Here is an 18087-nt window from a genome sequence, read left to right as displayed (position 1 = left end):
AGGCTACACAGCCACATAGGGATGGACACCTATATAAATAGCAGAGTATTATAGCAAGAAAGTCTGATCCCTTTGAGTATTTACACAAATACTTTATGAACAATTAACTCAGTTAAATCATTATCATGCACAAGCTTCTTTCAGGGAACATTACTGAGTGAACTTTATGTGATTTAAAGGAATGTTCACTGGTGATAGATATCAGTGAGGTACTGGACCTGCTTCCAAGTTCCATGCTGCCTCACCCACTAGTATATGGCCACTAACATGTCTACAACAATCATGTAAACAGCTTTGAAAATACGTATCTCCTTATACAAGCGCAAATGAAGCTTTAATCCTGCAAAATTATCATTCATTACTTTTTCTGAAGAAACTATGTTAATTCAGTCCCCTCACAATGGGAATTTGTTATGTGATTTCACCGAACACGCACAAGAAATCCATTAGATGATGGATGGGTGTACTCTTATTTTTGTAATTAATGAAATTGTCATAAAATGAGTCTCACTTATAGATATCATATTTTGAAAGAAAATGCAGTAATTTAGTCTCTTTACATTTGAATTCTAGCAAAAAAGACACCTTCACCTGGAGATGGCGAAAAGAAGAAGAAATTGAAACCTGGTGCTGGAGGTGACAAACCACCAGGGGATGCACCATTTGGATTCCAGCTTAAAGCTGTCCCTTTGAAATTTGTAAAGGAGTTGAAAGACATTGTGCTACAAGAAGCTGAGTCTATTGGCTCTTCAGCAGTCTTTGAGTGTCAGATTTCTCCTTCTACCGCTATCACCTCATGGATGAAGGATGGAAGCAACTTGAGGGAGAGTCCTAAATACAAATTTACTTCAGATGGAAAGGATCGTAAACTAGCAATTGTTGATGTGCAGCTATCTGACACTGGGGAGTATACTTGTGTTGCCAAGCTTGGCAATAAAGAGAAGACCTCAACTGCCAAGCTTGTTGTTGAAGGTATTTAAATGAAATTTTTTATAAAAGATCATGCAGAAAAAAGTAAAACTTCAGGCTTAGGATTTAAGGAAACTTGATAATGACCTATGTGATTTGCTTTTTTCGTCATAGAACTGCCTGTTAGATTTACAAAGAACTTGGAGGAGGAGATTTCTGTCATTAAGGGACAGCCATTGTATTTGACCTGTGAGCTGAACAAAGAAAGAGATGTTGTCTGGAAGAAAAATGGCATACCTATTCAGCGAACACCTGGGAAGCTGGCTATCAATGTCATTGGACTTCAGCATGCTGTGACCATCCAGAACACCACTGATGATGATGCTGGTGTTTATTCATGCGAGTGTGAAAATATCAAGACTGAAGAGAATGTTAAAGTTGTTGGTATGCATCTACATATCACCTTTTGATATCCACTTTCTTTCTAAAACCCCAAATTTTGTAGCATAGCTAACAAAGGCATGGTGGTGTAGCGAGTAGCATTGCCACCTCACAGTGCCTGTTTTAGTCATAAGTATGAATGTGGCTCTGTCTGTGTGGAGTTTGCATGCTCTTCCCGTGTCTGTGAAGGTTTTCTCCAGGTGTTCTGGTTGTCTCCCACAGTTCAAAGACATGCAGTTCAGTTAGACTGATGATGCTAAATTGCCCATAGTGTATGAATGGGTGAGTGGCATCCTGTCCAGGGTGTACCCTCCTCTGCATTGCGCCCAGTGATTCTAGAATAGGAATTCAGGACAACAGGCTAATGAATATGGAGTGATGCAGGTATGGGTACCTCACAGAGTTTTTATTACATTACATTATTTCATTACAGAAATCATCAGAGACTGGTTAATGAAACCACTAAGAGACCAGCATGTGAAACCCAAGGCCACTGCCACCTTCAAATGTGAACTGTTCAAGGACACTCCAAACTGGAAGTGGTTCAAAGGAGATGAAGAGATTCCTAGTGAGCCCACCGATAAGACTGAAGTAAGCAAGGATGACAGAATCATCACACTAAATGTCAAGAATGCATCTCCTGATGATGTTGGGGAATATGCAATGGAGGTTGAAGGCCGGAGATATCCAGCTAAGCTAACTCTTGGAGGTATGAAAAATCTGTTGGATATGATATTATATGTAAATTTCTTTCCAAATAATGATTCAATGTATCCCCTTAACCCTGTAAGTTAAAGAAAACTGCTTTTCTAGAGCGTGAAGCTGAGATTTTGAAACCTCTCACAAGTGTGGAGGTCTATGAAAAAGAGACTGCTAACTTCGAAACTGAAATTTCTGAGGAAGACATTCCAGGAGAATGGAAACTGAAAGGTCAAATTTTGACAAGATCACCCGTAAGAATTTTATTAATCTTATTTATCTTTGTCTTTCCTTTGTTATTCGATATGTTAAGTATTCTTTGCTCATTCATAGATATGTTCATTTGTTTAATACTTTTTTAAATTATGTTCTTCACTTTAGACTTGTGATATCAGGTCAGAAGGACGTAAAAGATTTCTTACGCTAAAAAATCTGGAAGTTGAACAATCTGGTGAAATCTCTTATCAAGCTCTGAACGCCCTAACGACTGCAATGCTCACAGTCAAAGGTAAAACAATATCTTTACTGTTTTTATTAAAGTCAAAGGAAAGAGTCAGGGGGATTAAAAAAAAAAAAAAACTGAAGAAAAAAAAAAAATTTAAAAAAAAAAAAACCTTTCCAACTTTGTTTTCCAGAAATTGAAATGGACTTTACTGTGCCACTTAAGGATGTATCTGTGCCTGAAAAGAAACAGGCCCTGTTTGAATGTACTATTACAAGAGATGTGCCCAAGGTGATGTGGTTAAAAGGATCAGACATCATAACATCAGGCACAAAATATGATATAATTGATAATGGAAAGAAACATATATTACTTATCAACGAATGTGAATTTGATGATGAGGATCAATACACTATTGAAGTTCTGGACAAAAAATCAACAGCCCGACTCACTGTAGAAGGTAAGTTGTTTTTTGGCAGGAATAACTGTAATTTGGCTAAAGCAGCTGTTATTACATATGTTTTACTTTGAAATCTTCTTTTTTCTTTCTTAAATGTGAAGACCTTAGAAATTTGATAACTGGATGTTATTGTCAAATCTAGGTGTTCTTCAGAAAGGCAAAGATTTTTTAAGCCAGAAGGAGAATCATAAAAGGCAGGGGCAATTCACTTTGGTCCAGGATATTTGCTCTTGATGGGCAAACTAGAGCATGTATCAATAATAATGTTGGGTAATAGTAGTATAATAGTAGGTCTATTGCTTTAAAAAGAAAAAAAGAAAAAAAAACAAAAAAGGTCATGATTATTTGCAGGCCTAATTCACGTTTGACAGTCCCAGTACTAATTCACACTAACTCCCACTAGTGTTGTTTGAATCATTTTCTGAAACTAGCATATTGAAGTTTCATGTTCCCAAAATAATTTGTCCTGATACAGAACAAATATTGGTGTAACTAGAGCTCAAAAATTGTAACATGTTGCAAATAATTGCTGGTGATTTCACTTTGAGCAAATTTAGGTCACTGCTGTATAACAAGAACCTGCCATTAATAATACAATTTTAGCATCTATAATTATGCAATTCCAGTTATTATTATGGTTCAATTGACTGATCTACTGGTTCATTTTTTCAAGTATAACACCACACGGGAGTACTTTTTTGATGGAACTAAATTTATTATGCACTGAACTAATGTATTGTAGGTATGAGACTCAAGTTGACCACACCCTTAAATGATCAAATTGTGAAGGAGGGTAAAACAGCTCGGTTTGAACTTGAGCTCAGTCATGAAAATGTACCAGTGACATGGTACAAAAATGAAATGAAGCTGCACCCAAGCAGAACTGTGGTTTCCTATGTAGATGGAAAAAAACATGTTTTAGAAATCAAAGAAGTCACTTTAGACGACACCTGCCAGATTAAAGCTGAGGCTAAAGGAATATCCACAATGGCTAACCTGACGGTGATAGGTAAATCTTATTTGTAATTTCTTTCTATCTCTGTGCTATAATAAGAAGCTGTTTTACATAATTTAAATATAGATGTCTATTTGTCCTATTGTTTAATTCACGTGTAGTAATATATGTTAAGAAAGCATGACATAAATATTTTGTATTCTCTTTGTCTATATGTGTGAAAATATTTTTAAAATATTTTTATTCTGTTTATAATCTTTCTTATTGCAGAGGCTGATCCGTACTTTACTGTTAAATTACAAGATTATACTGCAGTCGAGAAAGATGAGGTTATCCTTGACTGTGAACTAAGCAAAGATGTTCCTGTGAAATGGTACCATAATGAGACAGAAGTCACAGCCTCTAAGATGGTCAGTATGAAGGCTGATGGCAAACGGAGGATCCTTTCAATCAAGAGAGTAGACAACAAAGACAAGGGAACATATGTTTGTGACTGTGGAACAGACAAGACAGTGGCAGAGGTTAATATTAAAGGTAAACAGATATTTTTAAAGATTTTTTTAAAATAAAGAAAATTAATTAATGTATGAAATTGGTTTTATGCACAGCACATGGTCAAATCAGCATACAGACAGATGGTACACCAAGAAAAAAGTAAATATGTCCACATACATAGAGCGAGGGTTCAGGGTAAAAAGGATACAATTTATCACATGAATGATCATGTAGCACTAGCACTGCCTAATAACTTCCAAAAGGGTGTCCAAAATTCATTAGAATTGCTGTGCAAATGAAACGTAAATTTTTTAAGTGGGAGAAATTTAATCACGTCAGTCATCCACATGTTTACTGAAGGTGTAGACCACAGCATTAAAATACATTTCTTTGCCAAAAATGTAAGTGTAGAAAGTACACATACCATACCATCATCTATAAAGGAGTCTGGGTTGTGATTTTTCAAGAGAATAGAGTGGGTGCAATGTTGTTAAAGGTTTCTTGGATGGTTGTGTGTACCCAATCTTATAACCCTGTATCCCAGGATAAATGTATCACATCCCTGGGGATGCTTTGCATTAAAAACACAGCTGAGATGTCTCCAGGAACATCTTGAGAGGGTGCACTGGAGTGGAATAGATTCTGTGAAAAAATTTATTTGTTCCTGGATGCTGAGGGAGGTGCAGGCAGGGAAGACTTTAGCAGATATAGAAGATCATTCATGGCCCCTAAAAGACACATCAATGTCCTGTTCTCAAGTCTCCTTCAGTGCATCAAAAGAGCCGGTACCAGCTCTTGATATAATAATATATGATGCAGAAATCGTCCCCCTAGAGTTTTTTTCATTTTAATGAACTTTTTTCTCAACTTTTAATTCTGTCCGTAATCTGTTCTGCTTTTCCAGAGCAGCAATAAAGTGAATAAAAAAAGTTGTAGACATTTATAGAAATCTGTTTTTGGTAGGGAGGGAGGTTGGACTGGGTCCTGCTCTCTGGTGGGTCTGGGGTTCGACTCCCACTTGGGGTGCCCTGCGGCGGACTGGCGTCCCGTCCTGGGTGTGTCCCCTCCCCCTCCAGCCTTACGCCCTGAGTTGCCGGGTTAGGCTCCAGTTCCCCGCGACCCCGTATTGGGACAAGCGGTTCAGAAAGTGTGTGTGTGTGTTTTTGGTAGGTTGAAATGATTTCTTAAGAGGCTGAAGCTCACCAATGATTTATCTGCAAATAAAAATTAAATATCCAACATCCTTTCAAACAGGCACTTCTGGAGCCAAGACTAGAAAATAATTGGGGGTAGATTTGAGTTGAGAGCTATAGGAGACCATAATGATAAACAGTTCAGAATCCCCAGGTGTCTCTTAACACCTTTCCAAAAAACAGTGTTGAATATGACCAAATTTTTTGTTTAATTTGTGAAATTTCTGAATGAAAGACAAAGATCTTGAAGCAGACTCCATACCCACCCAAGAAGACTCTAGTCTAGCTTGGAACCAATTAGTTATTTGTTTTATCTATACAGCCCAAGAGTAAAATCCCATATTCCATACAGAAGCCCCACCCTTATGGGGGGGCGTGGTGGCGCGGTGGCGCAGTGGGTTGGACCGGGTCCTGTTCTCCAGTGGGTCTGGGGTTCAAGTCCCGCTTGGGGTGCCTTGCGACGGACTGGCGTCCTGTCCTGGGTGTGTCCCCTCCCCCTCTGGCCTTATGCCCTGTGTTGCTGGGTGGGCTCCGGTTCCCTGTGACCCTGTATGGGACAGGCGGTTCAGAAAGTGTGTGTGTGTGCCCCACCCTTATCATTTCTTTGATAAAATTTGGATATCCTAATTCTGGGCTTTTTGTTGATCCAGATAAAGCTAGAAACCGAGGTGCATAATTTTTTTAAAAAAAATTGTTTGGCAAGTAACGATACATTTTGGAATAGGTTTAACAATCAAGGTGTAACAATTTGGATAGTCTTAATACTACGGAATGGTGAAATAGGTAAAGAAGGGGCTAGGTTCTCTTCAATCTTCTTAATTAATGACTACTTAGCAAGTATTTGGTGTCTAGAAGATAATTGAGATCAGAAATAACATTCCTAGGAATCTAAAGCAAGATTTTGCCAGTTTAAAGGGAAAATGCCAAGTAGAATTAATAGGAGTATTTAACTGAATGGCCACAGTTTTAGAGAGATTAATTTTATAATCTGAAATTCTACCATACAAGGATATCCACTTTAGTATTACTGGGACTAATGTCTCAGGGTGACTCGCATATAACGGTACTAGGCGGACATGTTATCCTCCTTTACTGACTTTGCTGCTTTTGAAAAGCACTTAGTGATCCATATTGGCTCAATAACTCGGGAGTGAAGCCAGTATGTCCGATGAAGCCACTAATGGATTAATTTATTTCTTTATTTATCATACGATCAAAAACAGATCTTTAGCAACATAAGGCATGCTTTACGCTGTAAAATTGTCTTAATGTAGCCAAAGTTTACCATCTGCACTGTTGATATTTGTCAAATCCACTGGTGTGAGCGTTTACGTGGGGCAGTGATCCAGCAAATGTGTTGCAGTTTGTTGCTGCTCTCCGCGTGGGCATCCAGGGCTGATGGATTGTACTCGGTTTCAGTTAGTTTACACCCGGATTGTTCAAGAAACCCACAACACGAAATAACTCAAAGTCAAAAAATAAGATGGCAAGAAACTATAAATGAGGCATATTTTAAATACTTTACATTTTGAGCAAAAAAATGGTTTTTAAAAATAGTAAATTCATAATTTGTTTTTCATTTTTAAAACAAAAAAACGAATGAACACAATATACACGGACCATCCTGGTCTCAGTCTCCATGAGATTTTCTTCAAACTTGCTTACACGATCAGTTAAACCCGCAAGTTTCCCTTCCATAACAAAGACGGTGTTTGATAGCTGTTTGAAAGTTTAGCATTGATACTTTGTAGCTCAGTCTTAACATCATGTGGTCCTGACTCCTGTGCTTCCGTAATGATCAGCTTCACAAGCTGAGCTTCCATACTACTGACTTGGTCTTTCATCCACATAACAAAATATTCATGAAGCAACGAGTCAGTGCTGCTTGAAGCACCTGCCATTATCTCTCCTGTCGCATTCATAACAGTGACCTCAGACCATGAAGCAGGACTTGACTTTGTTTCTTTAACGCCTTCTTGAAATATATTACCTGTCATTGAGCAGGTTTGGTACATTTTCTGCCCTTGGTGGTGCTGTGGTGTTTCAAAAGGAATTTGATAATGCCAATGTTGGGGGTGGATGGGGACATAAAAATGGTGGGTTTCAGGAGCAAAGCCAGAAGTTAAGCTAACTTTCTTTCAGGGCATGTGAGACCTCCTCAAGATGAGCAACTTTTAAAATTGCATTTGTTCTGAGTAATTTTAATAAATTGATTTTTTCAATCACAGCTCGTGACATTAAAGTGGTTCGTCCCCTGTATGGTGTGGAGCTCTTTGATGGAGAGACTGCACGTTTTGAGGTGGAGATCTCTGAAGATGATGTGCACGTCCAGTGGATACTGAATGGAGAAGTCCTATCACCATCTCCTGTATGGATAACTTTCCAGCTATTCTGCAAATTCTTTAGTTTTTCCTTGACACCCCTTTATCATTTGCTTCTTTACAGTGTACATTGTACTCAGTCGTTTAAAACCTTTAAAATCATTGACATTATTTTTACTGATACATGTTTTTATTCGCTTTTCACAATATGTATTGTGTTATGATTTGCAGAATGTTGAAATTATAGAAGATGGTGCTAAGCACATCTTGACATTGTACAACTGCAAAGTCCCTCAGTCAGGAGAAGTGGAATTCCAGGCTGCTAATGCCATGTGCAGAGCTACTCTGAAAGTGAAAGGTACCTACAGTATAAGTAATGTGATTTTTTTCTTTTTCTTTTTTTTCTTTTTTTAAATTAATATGTCAAGTTAAACATCTTCTGCATTGCAGAGCTTCCACTTACGTTCATCACTCCCCTGGGTGATGTGCAAGTATTTGAAAAGGATGAAGCAAGATTTGAGTGTGAAGTATCTAGAGATATTAAGGACTTCCATTGGCTGAAAGAATCTCAGGAACTGAGAGCTGATGAGAAATTTGAGGTTCTCAATGAAGGTAAAAAACATGTTCTTGTGGTCAAATCTGCTGCCTATGAGGATGAAGCTAAATACACGTTTGAAGCAGAAAATAAGAGGTCCAGTGGCAAACTAATCATCAAAGGTGTGTAAAGGGCAAACATTTTAAAATTCTTAACGAACTTCTTGTACAAATCTGCAGAAAATCTGGCTAACTGGTACTTTGTAATTTTTTTAGGAATTCGACTTGAATTTATCAAACCTATCAAAGATGTAACAGTGAAAGAAAGGGAAACTGCAGAATTCAGTATTGAACTGTCTCATGAAAAAGTATCTGTGACTTGGTACAAGAATGATGTTCGACTTCACCCTAGCAAAGTTATCCGCATGTCAGAGGATGGGAAGATTCATATACTTACCTTCAAAGAAGTTTCCCTTGATGATACATCCGTCATTAAGGCTGAAGCACTCGGAAAAAGTACTGAGGCTATGCTCACTGTCCTCGGTATGTGATGTATTTTAATTTTGAAATTATGCATAGTGTAACATGGACACAGTAGTGCTTTGTAGGATTCAGTTTTCTTTTTAAATGACTTGTCATGTCAGATTAATTTTAGATGTTATCGGTGAAATGCATTTTTCTGTGCTTCACAGAGGGAGACCCTTACTTCATCACCCAATTACAGGACTGCACTGCAGTAGAAAAGGACGAAGTGGTGCTCATTTGTGAAGTGAACAAAGCTGCTGCTGAAGTCAAATGGTTCAAGGATGGCAAGGAGATCACTCCCTCCAAAAATGTGCTTGTGAAATCAGATGGAAACAGACGCATTTTAACTGTGAAGAAGGCAGAGAAGGGAAACAGTGGGGAATATACATGTGACTGTGGTTCTGATAAGACTGCTGCTAAATTAAATATTGAGGGTGTGTTGTGTTGTTGTGTATATAATATATATATATGTATAAATAATTTGTTATATATTTAGAAATTACTGTTAATGGAATACCTTTCAAGGGTGCTATATGTTACAATGCATTAAACCCCAGCCCATGTTTTTTCTGTTCTCCCCTAGAACGTGACATTAAAATCATCCGCCCCCTGTATAGTGTGGAGGTGATAGAGACAGAGTCTGCTCGCTTTGAGACAGAGATCTCTGAACAGGATGTCCATGGTAACTGGAAACTCAATGGAGAAGCACTTCACCAGTCTCCTGTAAGAGAATTTTTAAGTACATGCTTATTTATTACTTATGTGATAGCTCATTTCCATTGTGTAGTGTTTACTTTCATGTTACAGTATGAAAATCTGTTTAATGATTAATGATTAATATGAAGTAAACTGGATATTATACATAGAAATTGGTCTAGGAGGTACAGTATTTAATAATATAAGCAATATGTTTTTTTTTTTTTCTTGGTGTCATCTGAATTTCTTTGTAAGGACTGTGAGATTAAAGAAGAGGGCACCAAGCACATTCTTATCCTGCACAATGTGTTCATGAACCAGGCTGGTCGTATAGAGTTTCAGGCTGCTAATGCTAAATCCAGTGCTCAACTTAGAGTCAAAGGTAGGAATAATTGGGACACATGTTGGGACACAAATTGGGACACTAGACTAAAGGTATGAGAATTACTCTGAGAAAGACAAAGACTACTGGAGCTAGGCAATTTTTAACATTACAACATTAACAGCCAACAGGATAACACTTTACACAAACACTACTGAACTTGAGTAGCAATGCATGAGGAGCAGTTCTTACTCTGTTCTAAATTTATAAGCTAAGTAGTGGATAGGAAGTGATAAGAACCTCTGAACAGGTCACTGGTTTGAATCCCCTGTGCTCTGCAGTACTTTTGAAAAAGGTACTTACCCTGAATTTATAGGGTACTAATGATTGTGCTTGTTGTCTTGTCTCTCTAAAGCTCGTGTCATTGGTGTGGTACGGCCACTCAGGGATGTTACTGTTACTGTTGGGGAGACTGCCACATTTGAGTGCGAATTAAATTATGAAGGAATCGTTGTGGATTGGTTTCTCAAGGGCACAAAGCTGGTTCCAAGTGACAGAGTGAGTTACCATTTCACTATTGCAATAACTGCAGTAACAAGATATTTTTCTTTCTGTTTTTACTGTTGTGCCCTCATTTGTTATAGCTTTTAGCTGTACCGCGTTGTTGTTGTACTTCTTCTTCAAAGCAGCTTACAACGTCGCTTGATTTAGTAGTGTTGTTTTGGTTTATACAGGTTGTCTCACGTGCTGATGGCAAAGTTCACACCCTATCGATCAGAGATATAAAACTTGATGAGGCTGGGCAAATCAAACTGACCACCGAAGACTTCCTCACTCATGCCAAGCTCATTGTTAATGGTATGAGTTTGTTGTAAATGTTCTTGCTCTGCATTTTTAGTACATTAGCCAAGAGTGACGTTTTAGTGAATATTCTGAAAGCAGATATATGCATCATTTTTAAAGACACATTAATAGTTTTCTGAATATTTTGCTCAAGGACATCTTCATAGTTATAATTGCAAATTTATATTATCAGGACAGAGCATTTGAAGGGTCATATATGTCCTTCCTCTAGTATGTGTCATTTCTCTTATATAGAACCACCAGCTGAATTCACCAAGCCTCTGGAAGACCAAACTGTTGAGGAGGAGGCTACTGTGACCTTGGAGTGTGAAGTGTCCAGTGAAAAAGCTGAGGTGAAATGGTTCAGAGATGGACAAGAAATCCGCAAAACTAAGAAGTATAATATTGTTGCTGATGGACGGAAGAGAAAGCTCATAATTCAAGGCTGTACTCTTGATGATTCTAAAACTTACACTTGTGATGCCAAAGATTGCAAGACATCTGCCTTCCTGAACGTTGAGCGTAAGTAATGTATGTGTAGATAGGTGGACTGACTGGCTGATATTAGGTCATATTAATAAGGTGTGTTTGTGTTGGTAGCGCTGCGTGTTGAATTCACCAAGCCACTCCATGATGTTGAAGTCAAAGAGAAGGATTCGGCCAGATTTGAATGTGAAGTTTCTCGTGAGAATGCAAAGGTACTCTACAGAAACATGACGTGGCAACAAGCATATAGAGTGGAATAATTCAAGTCACTGTCCTGACCATAGTTTTAATCTTTACTAACAGGTTCAATGGTTCAAAGACGGCAGTGAAATTAGAAAAGGCAAAAAATATGACATTATTGCCAAGGGGGTTCAGCGCATTCTTATTATCAACAAATCAGTCTTTGAAGACGAAGCTGAATATGAATGTGATGCCAGAACTGCAAAAACCTCTGGAATGCTTACTGTTATTGGTGAGTCTAATTTAACTATTCACCGATACTTTGAGACCCCTGACTGATTCAACCAGTCAAATTTATGTTCCGAAGTGCAGTAGCTGCAGTAGTTCATCTTCAAGTTCCATGTTATCTTGACTGGATATAGACATTTCTGTGGCCCGTAACCTGCTGGTCACTAACATCAACATCCGTGTTGCATCAGCATATTTAGTGAAAAAGTGAAAAGAAAATCTGTTAATGGTATGAATCAAAGGACAACAAATTAATACGTTGATGCATTGCTGGAGCTGGAGTACCAGGTCTAAGAACACAGTTTAATTACTGAGTTAAAATTTTTAATCACTTGACTAAATTAAAAATATTTGTTTTTGCAGAGGAAGAGGCTGTGTTTACAAAGAATCTGTCCAATACTGAGGGTACCGAAACTGACAGTATTAAGATGATCTGTGAGGTGTCAAAGCCCAGTGCAGAAGTGAGATGGTTCAAAGGTGACCAAGAGCTGCCTGAGGGGGGTAGATTTGAACAGATTCAAGATGGCAGAAAGAGGATACTTATTATCCGGGACCTTCGTATGGATGACGTTGGAGAGTACAATTGCCGATTACCAAGTTCACAAACCTCAGCGACACTGAGGATTAATGGTAAGATGAAATACTGCTCAAAACAATTCTACACAAATCAGTAGTATTTACCTATAAGTAATAACTGAGTATTACAATGGTCAGATATGTTTAGAGCATTTCTACAAATGTAAAAGCTACTTTAACTATTAGATTTACTATTTATGCACAAACAATATATTAGAAAACATCTGAAGCACCCTAACTTATTTAATTATGTTTTTTTCAGAACTGCCAGCGGAATTCATTACTAGGCCTCAGAGCCAAGAAGTGGTTGAAGGAGAAAAGGCGGAGTTTGTTTGTTCAGTTTCTAAGGACACTTATGAAGTCAAATGGTTCAAGGATGACAAGGAGCTTGAAGTTGGAGACAAATATGATATAGTTTTTGATGGCAAGAGAAGAGCACTTATTGTTAAGGATTGTTTGCTAAAAGATGAGGGTCCCTATGTTGCCGACATTGGCTCTTCAAGAGCTACTGCAGATCTGATTGTGATTGGTAAGTTTATTTATTTATTTCTTTGTTTTTCCAATGAAATGAACTTGTACAGCTTTAAAAATTATTTGTCTTTGTTTGGATTTCCCCCTTTTATAGAAAAGCTTAGGATACTCACACCTTTAAAAGACATAAACATAACAGAAGGGCAGGATATTGTCTTCAACTGTGAGGTGAATACTGAGGGTGCTAAAGCAAAGTGGCTGAAAAACAATGAGACAATGTTTGAGACTGGCAAGTTTGTTATGACCCAGAAAGATAATGTGTTTTCTCTGAGAATCAAAGACACTCAGAAGTCAGATGAAGCTAATTACACCATCACCCTGACAAATCAACGTGGTGAATATGTCCAGAGCTCTGCCAACCTCATTGTACAAGGTAAATATTGATGCATTATTTTATGAGTTAATGAAGAATTTCATTTTTGGAGTCATCATTCTTTGCTTAATTCCTTTTGCAGAGGATGAACTTAGGATAACTGAGCCCCTTGAAGACTGTGAGAGTCAAGAAAAGAGGACAATCACCTTTTCTTGCAAAGTTAACAAACCAAATGTTGCAGTAAAATGGATGAAAGGAGGTCAAGAGATCACCTTCGACAAACGTATTTTGTACAAAGTGGACAAAACCAAACACACTTTGACTATTAAGGACTGCAGCCTGGCAGATGAGGCAGAGTACTCGGTTATTATTGGTTCTGAAAAATCCACAGCTGAACTAATCATAAGTGAAGCCCCAACTGACTTCATCACATATCTCAGAGACCAGACTGTCACTGAGTTTGAAGATGCTGAATTCAGCTGCAAACTTTCCAAAGAGAAAGCAGAAGTCAGATGGTACAAGGATGGTCGAGAAATTAAAGAAGGTCCTAGGTAGGACTTTTCTATGTACTGATCTTGAGGAAAATATAAAAAAATAGAAAAAAAAAGCTTTTAAGAGACAGAAGGTAATATTCTATTTATTTTCTCAAGGTATCACTTGGAAAAAGAGGGCAAGATATGCAGACTGTATATCAAAGAATGCAGACCAGATGATGAGTGTGAATATGCCTGTGGTGTTGACGATAGGCGCTCAAGAGCAAGACTCTTCGTTGAAGGCAAGATTTTACAATTAATGTGCTTTGGTTTTTTCTATATTAATTTGTCTCTAATCTTAATGTTTTTGTGTAATATGTAAGTGTGTTTCCTTTTTTTCAGAGATGCCAGTTGAGATAATCAGACCTCCTGCTAATGTGTTTGAACCCCCTGGTTCAGATGTTGTGTTTGAGGTTGAACTCAACAAAGACAGAGTTGATGTAAAATGGCTGAGAAATAATATGGTAATTGTCCAGGGAGACAAATATCAGATGATGAGTGAGGGTAAGGTTCACAGGCTTCAGGTCTGTGAGATAAGGCCTCGGGATCAGGGAGAGTACAGAGTCATTGCCAAAGACAAGGATGCTAGGGCCAAGCTGGAATTAGCAGGTATGTGTAGTTACCACTGGCTTGTTGTCCTCTCAATAAAAATGTCAAATTAAATAAAATTTATTTTTTGTTACAGCTGCACCAAAGATCAAGACTACAGATCAAAATCTCGTGACTGATGCTGGAAAGCCTTTAGTCATGACTGTTCCCTATGATGCTTACCCCCGTGCTGAGGCTGAATGGTTTTATGATGACATTCTCTTACCTGGACAGAACATAGATACATCCAATGACCGGACAGAATACAGATTGAAAGACCCAAAAAAATCTGATCAGGGTCGATACAAGATTGTCCTTCAGAACAAATACGGAATGGGACAGGCAATTATTAATCTGGATGTTATTGGTAATTAATGTAAGAACTATTTAGTTATAATAGTTGTGATAGTTGTTTGGTTGTCTAATTGAATCGGTTGTGCTTCATAGACGTTCCTGGACCTGTAAAGAACCTAAAAGTTGTTGACACTGCTGATGGTGAGGTCACCCTTGCCTGGGATGAGCCTGAAAGTGATGGTGGAAGTAAATTAATTGCCTATGTGGTGGAAAGGCGAGATATCAAGCGAAAAACCTGGACTACAATTACAAACCATGCTGACAGTCCTGAGTACTGTGTGACTGACCTAAAGAGGGACTCTATGTACCTTTTTCGTGTCTGTGCCCGTAATAGAGTCGGAAGTGGACCTAGCGTGGAGACAGACGAAGCTGTCCAAGCAAAGAATATGTTTGGTAAGTGCATGTATTACAAATTGTCTAAGAAGTGTGTAACAAAAATGTCACCATATCTAATAGTTTTTTGTATTATTTAATGCATTCTTTTTTGTAATTCAGACGTTCCTGAGGCACCACGGAATGTCATGGTTGGAAACATAAATAAATTTGGTGCCACTATATCCTGGGAGCCTCCCGAGTATGATGGAGGATCAGAAATTACAGCTTACATTATTGAACTTCGTGACAGGACCTCTGTTAGATGGGAACCAGCTCTTGTTACTAAACCAGAGGATCGAAAAGCTGTAGTCAATGATGTTGTGGAGAACAAGGAGTATATCTTCCGCGTAAGAGCTGAAAATAAGGCTGGAATTGGCAAGCCAAGTGTTGCTACTGATCCAGTGAAGATCATGGATCCCACTGGTTAGTTAAAATGGAAAAAACTAACAACTGGATGTTGTATTACAATAAAATGCATATTTATTGTTTGATGTCACAATTTTTATATTTTTTTTTTTTTAACTTACAGAAAGACCAAGTCCACCACTGAACTTTGACTACTCTGATCAGACAAAGACCTCTGTCCTGCTGACATGGGACACACCCTTGAGCAATGGAGGTAGTCCAATCACTGGCTACATTATTGAAAAGTGTGAGGATGGAACCGACAAGTGGCTCAGATGTAACGCCAGGCTTTGCCAGGACTTATGCTACCAGGTTTCTGTGCTACTATTTTATTCTGTACAATCAGATGGTCTTTTTTAAATGGCTTCACTGTTACTATGTGTACAACTCACTATATAACTGCAATGGACTGAGTGATGTCCCATCCAGGGTTTACATTTACATTTATTTAGCAGATGCTTGTCTCCAAAGCGACTTCCAGTGAACACTATGTAGTGTTATCAGCCCCCACACCTTATTCACCAAGGTCACTTACACTGCTAGATACACTACTTAGAATGGGTCACTGATCCATACAGATTTACTCTACTTATCCTTGCATGGTGAGGGTAGTGAGTGAGTGAGTGAGTGAGTGAGTGAGTGAGTGAGTGAGTGAGGATGACTGCTTATTAAAGGTATAATATGGATGGTCTTTTTGTTCTCTTTGATTAGGTAACTGGCCTAAAACATGAGCAGAAATACAATTACAGAGTATCAGCTGAAAATGCAGCTGGTGTTTCAGACCCAGCTGAACAGATTGGACCTCTCACAGCAGATGATCCACATGGTATGTAAAAATTTACACCCTGAATCAAGAGAGACAATATTTACTAGAAATGTAGTGAATAACATCATCCTTGCTGTTCTGCAGTTGCCCCTACTATGGACCTCAGTGCATTCAGGGATGGGCTGGAGGTGATCGTTCCTCACCCTCTTACTATCCACATACCAATCACCGGATACCCCCTGCCTACTGCACACTGGAGTGTTGCAGACAAGGCATTGGCTGCTGGAGATACAGTCTCCATGGTTACTAAAAACACCTTCACCAAGTTAGTCATTACTCCCAGTGTCCGCCCAGACAAGGGTATCTACACTATACACCTTGAGAATGATGTATCCACCATATCAGGAGAAATTGATGTCAACGTCATTGGTATGGTTTTGTTTTGTAAAATGTTTCACATTTATCCTAAATTGTAATCTCAAAGTTTCTGTAACAACACACACTTTCATTTTGTTTCTTATATTTTAGCACCCCCAAGTGTACCCAGAGATTTCAAGGTAGCAGAGGTGACTAGGCATCATGTGCATTTAATGTGGGAAGCACCACAGGATGATGGTGGAAGCCCTGTGATTGGATACCAAATTGAAAAGCGTGAGGCATCTCGCAAGACATGGGTTAAGGTACAGATGATATTTTAGATCCATTTTCTCTTCGAATTATGTTCTTAAAACCCTAGCTATTACAACAGTTTCTGGAATAGCCTAATTCTCAAGAGGATATATACATGCTATTGTTTCTATTTTTCAAGGTCATTACTGGTGTAGAGCAGCTTGAATATACAGTCACAGATGTCATTGAAGGAAGGGAATATCTGTTTAGAGTTACTGCCTGCAACAAGTGTGGTCCTGGAGAGCCAGCATACATCGAGGAACCAGTGAATGTGTCATCCCCAGCCAGTAAGCTACAGGCGCATAAAGCAAAATGACTAAGTGATATGTAAGCCAGTACTTAGAGTGCTATTTTTAATAGCAGTAAGAGAGCATAATTGATTCTTTATTGCTTGCAGCTGTGCCAGACCCACCAGAGAATTTGAAGTGGAGAGACAAATCTGCAAATGGAATCTTCCTCTCATGGGACCCCCCAAAGTGTGACGGTGGCTCTGTAATCAAGGGTTACATTGTTGACAAGTGCCAGCGTGGCACTGACAAATGGGAGCCCTGTGGTGATCCTGTGCATGAGCCAAAGTAAGTGGAAAAACTCAAATTTTGCTATTTTTATGACAAAAATGTGCAGTGGAATGGTAGTTTTTCCAATCCAGATGGTACATGATAGGTCTGTAAATTATACTTAAATTAACTGATACATAATCTGGAACTAAATTAAACCCTGTTTCAAATAAACCCACCAGAATTCAGGGTAAAATTAGGGAAAAGGCTACGTCCCACTCAACTTTCAATGCTTCAGTAGTACAATACATGCCCATATCTTCTTATAGTGGCTTCTCTGGTGTTAATAATATAATAGTGGATTACTTTTAACCCAGTTTTTTTATAGCGTAATTAATACTGTAGACATGTTTTCTTAAAGTATGTTGTCTGGGAAACTTATGAAAATAATTATCCAAAACTGAATTAAAAAAAAAAAAATCATCGACCCCTGTATACCATATGTTGTTGAACTCTGAGCTGTAATTAACCTTGTACTCATATAAAGTTATTTCCCTTTAGATTCCAGGTGACTGGCCTCACTGAGGGACAGTGGTACTCATATCGTGTCAGAGCATTGAACAGACTTGGTGCTAGCAAACCTTCCAAGGTTACAGATGAAATCCTTGCTGTGGATCCTATTGGTAATAGA

General features: G+C 38.4%; 1 protein-coding gene across 1 annotated transcript in view; it reads left to right on the top strand.

Moving 5' to 3' along the window:
• LOC108924238 (titin-like) overlaps positions 1-18087 on the top strand; it is a 162790-nt gene that overhangs the window by 66744 nt on the left and 77959 nt on the right. Inside the window, exons 92-127 of the mRNA XM_029247484.1 lie at positions 574-972; positions 1084-1353; positions 1784-2059; positions 2164-2303; positions 2431-2557; positions 2685-2951; positions 3694-3960; positions 4177-4440; positions 7823-7962; positions 8147-8273; positions 8366-8632; positions 8726-8992; positions 9142-9408; positions 9558-9697; positions 9926-10052; positions 10408-10550; positions 10727-10850; positions 11091-11357; positions 11436-11533; positions 11625-11793; positions 12153-12419; positions 12628-12894; positions 12991-13269; positions 13352-13760; positions 13860-13984; positions 14085-14351; positions 14428-14697; positions 14778-15077; positions 15180-15482; positions 15589-15776; positions 16176-16290; positions 16375-16659; positions 16759-16910; positions 17039-17186; positions 17297-17474; positions 17958-18079. Of these exons, the coding sequence (XP_029103317.1) occupies positions 574-972; positions 1084-1353; positions 1784-2059; positions 2164-2303; positions 2431-2557; positions 2685-2951; positions 3694-3960; positions 4177-4440; positions 7823-7962; positions 8147-8273; positions 8366-8632; positions 8726-8992; positions 9142-9408; positions 9558-9697; positions 9926-10052; positions 10408-10550; positions 10727-10850; positions 11091-11357; positions 11436-11533; positions 11625-11793; positions 12153-12419; positions 12628-12894; positions 12991-13269; positions 13352-13760; positions 13860-13984; positions 14085-14351; positions 14428-14697; positions 14778-15077; positions 15180-15482; positions 15589-15776; positions 16176-16290; positions 16375-16659; positions 16759-16910; positions 17039-17186; positions 17297-17474; positions 17958-18079 (7821 nt within the window). The remainder of the gene's footprint in view (positions 1-573; positions 973-1083; positions 1354-1783; positions 2060-2163; positions 2304-2430; positions 2558-2684; positions 2952-3693; positions 3961-4176; positions 4441-7822; positions 7963-8146; positions 8274-8365; positions 8633-8725; positions 8993-9141; positions 9409-9557; positions 9698-9925; positions 10053-10407; positions 10551-10726; positions 10851-11090; positions 11358-11435; positions 11534-11624; positions 11794-12152; positions 12420-12627; positions 12895-12990; positions 13270-13351; positions 13761-13859; positions 13985-14084; positions 14352-14427; positions 14698-14777; positions 15078-15179; positions 15483-15588; positions 15777-16175; positions 16291-16374; positions 16660-16758; positions 16911-17038; positions 17187-17296; positions 17475-17957; positions 18080-18087) is intronic.

Source organism: Scleropages formosus, chromosome 21 (assembly GCF_900964775.1).
Source record: "Scleropages formosus chromosome 21, fSclFor1.1, whole genome shotgun sequence".
NCBI lineage: Eukaryota > Metazoa > Chordata > Actinopteri > Osteoglossiformes > Osteoglossidae > Scleropages > Scleropages formosus.
This window is presented reverse-complemented; position numbering and strand designations above follow the sequence as displayed.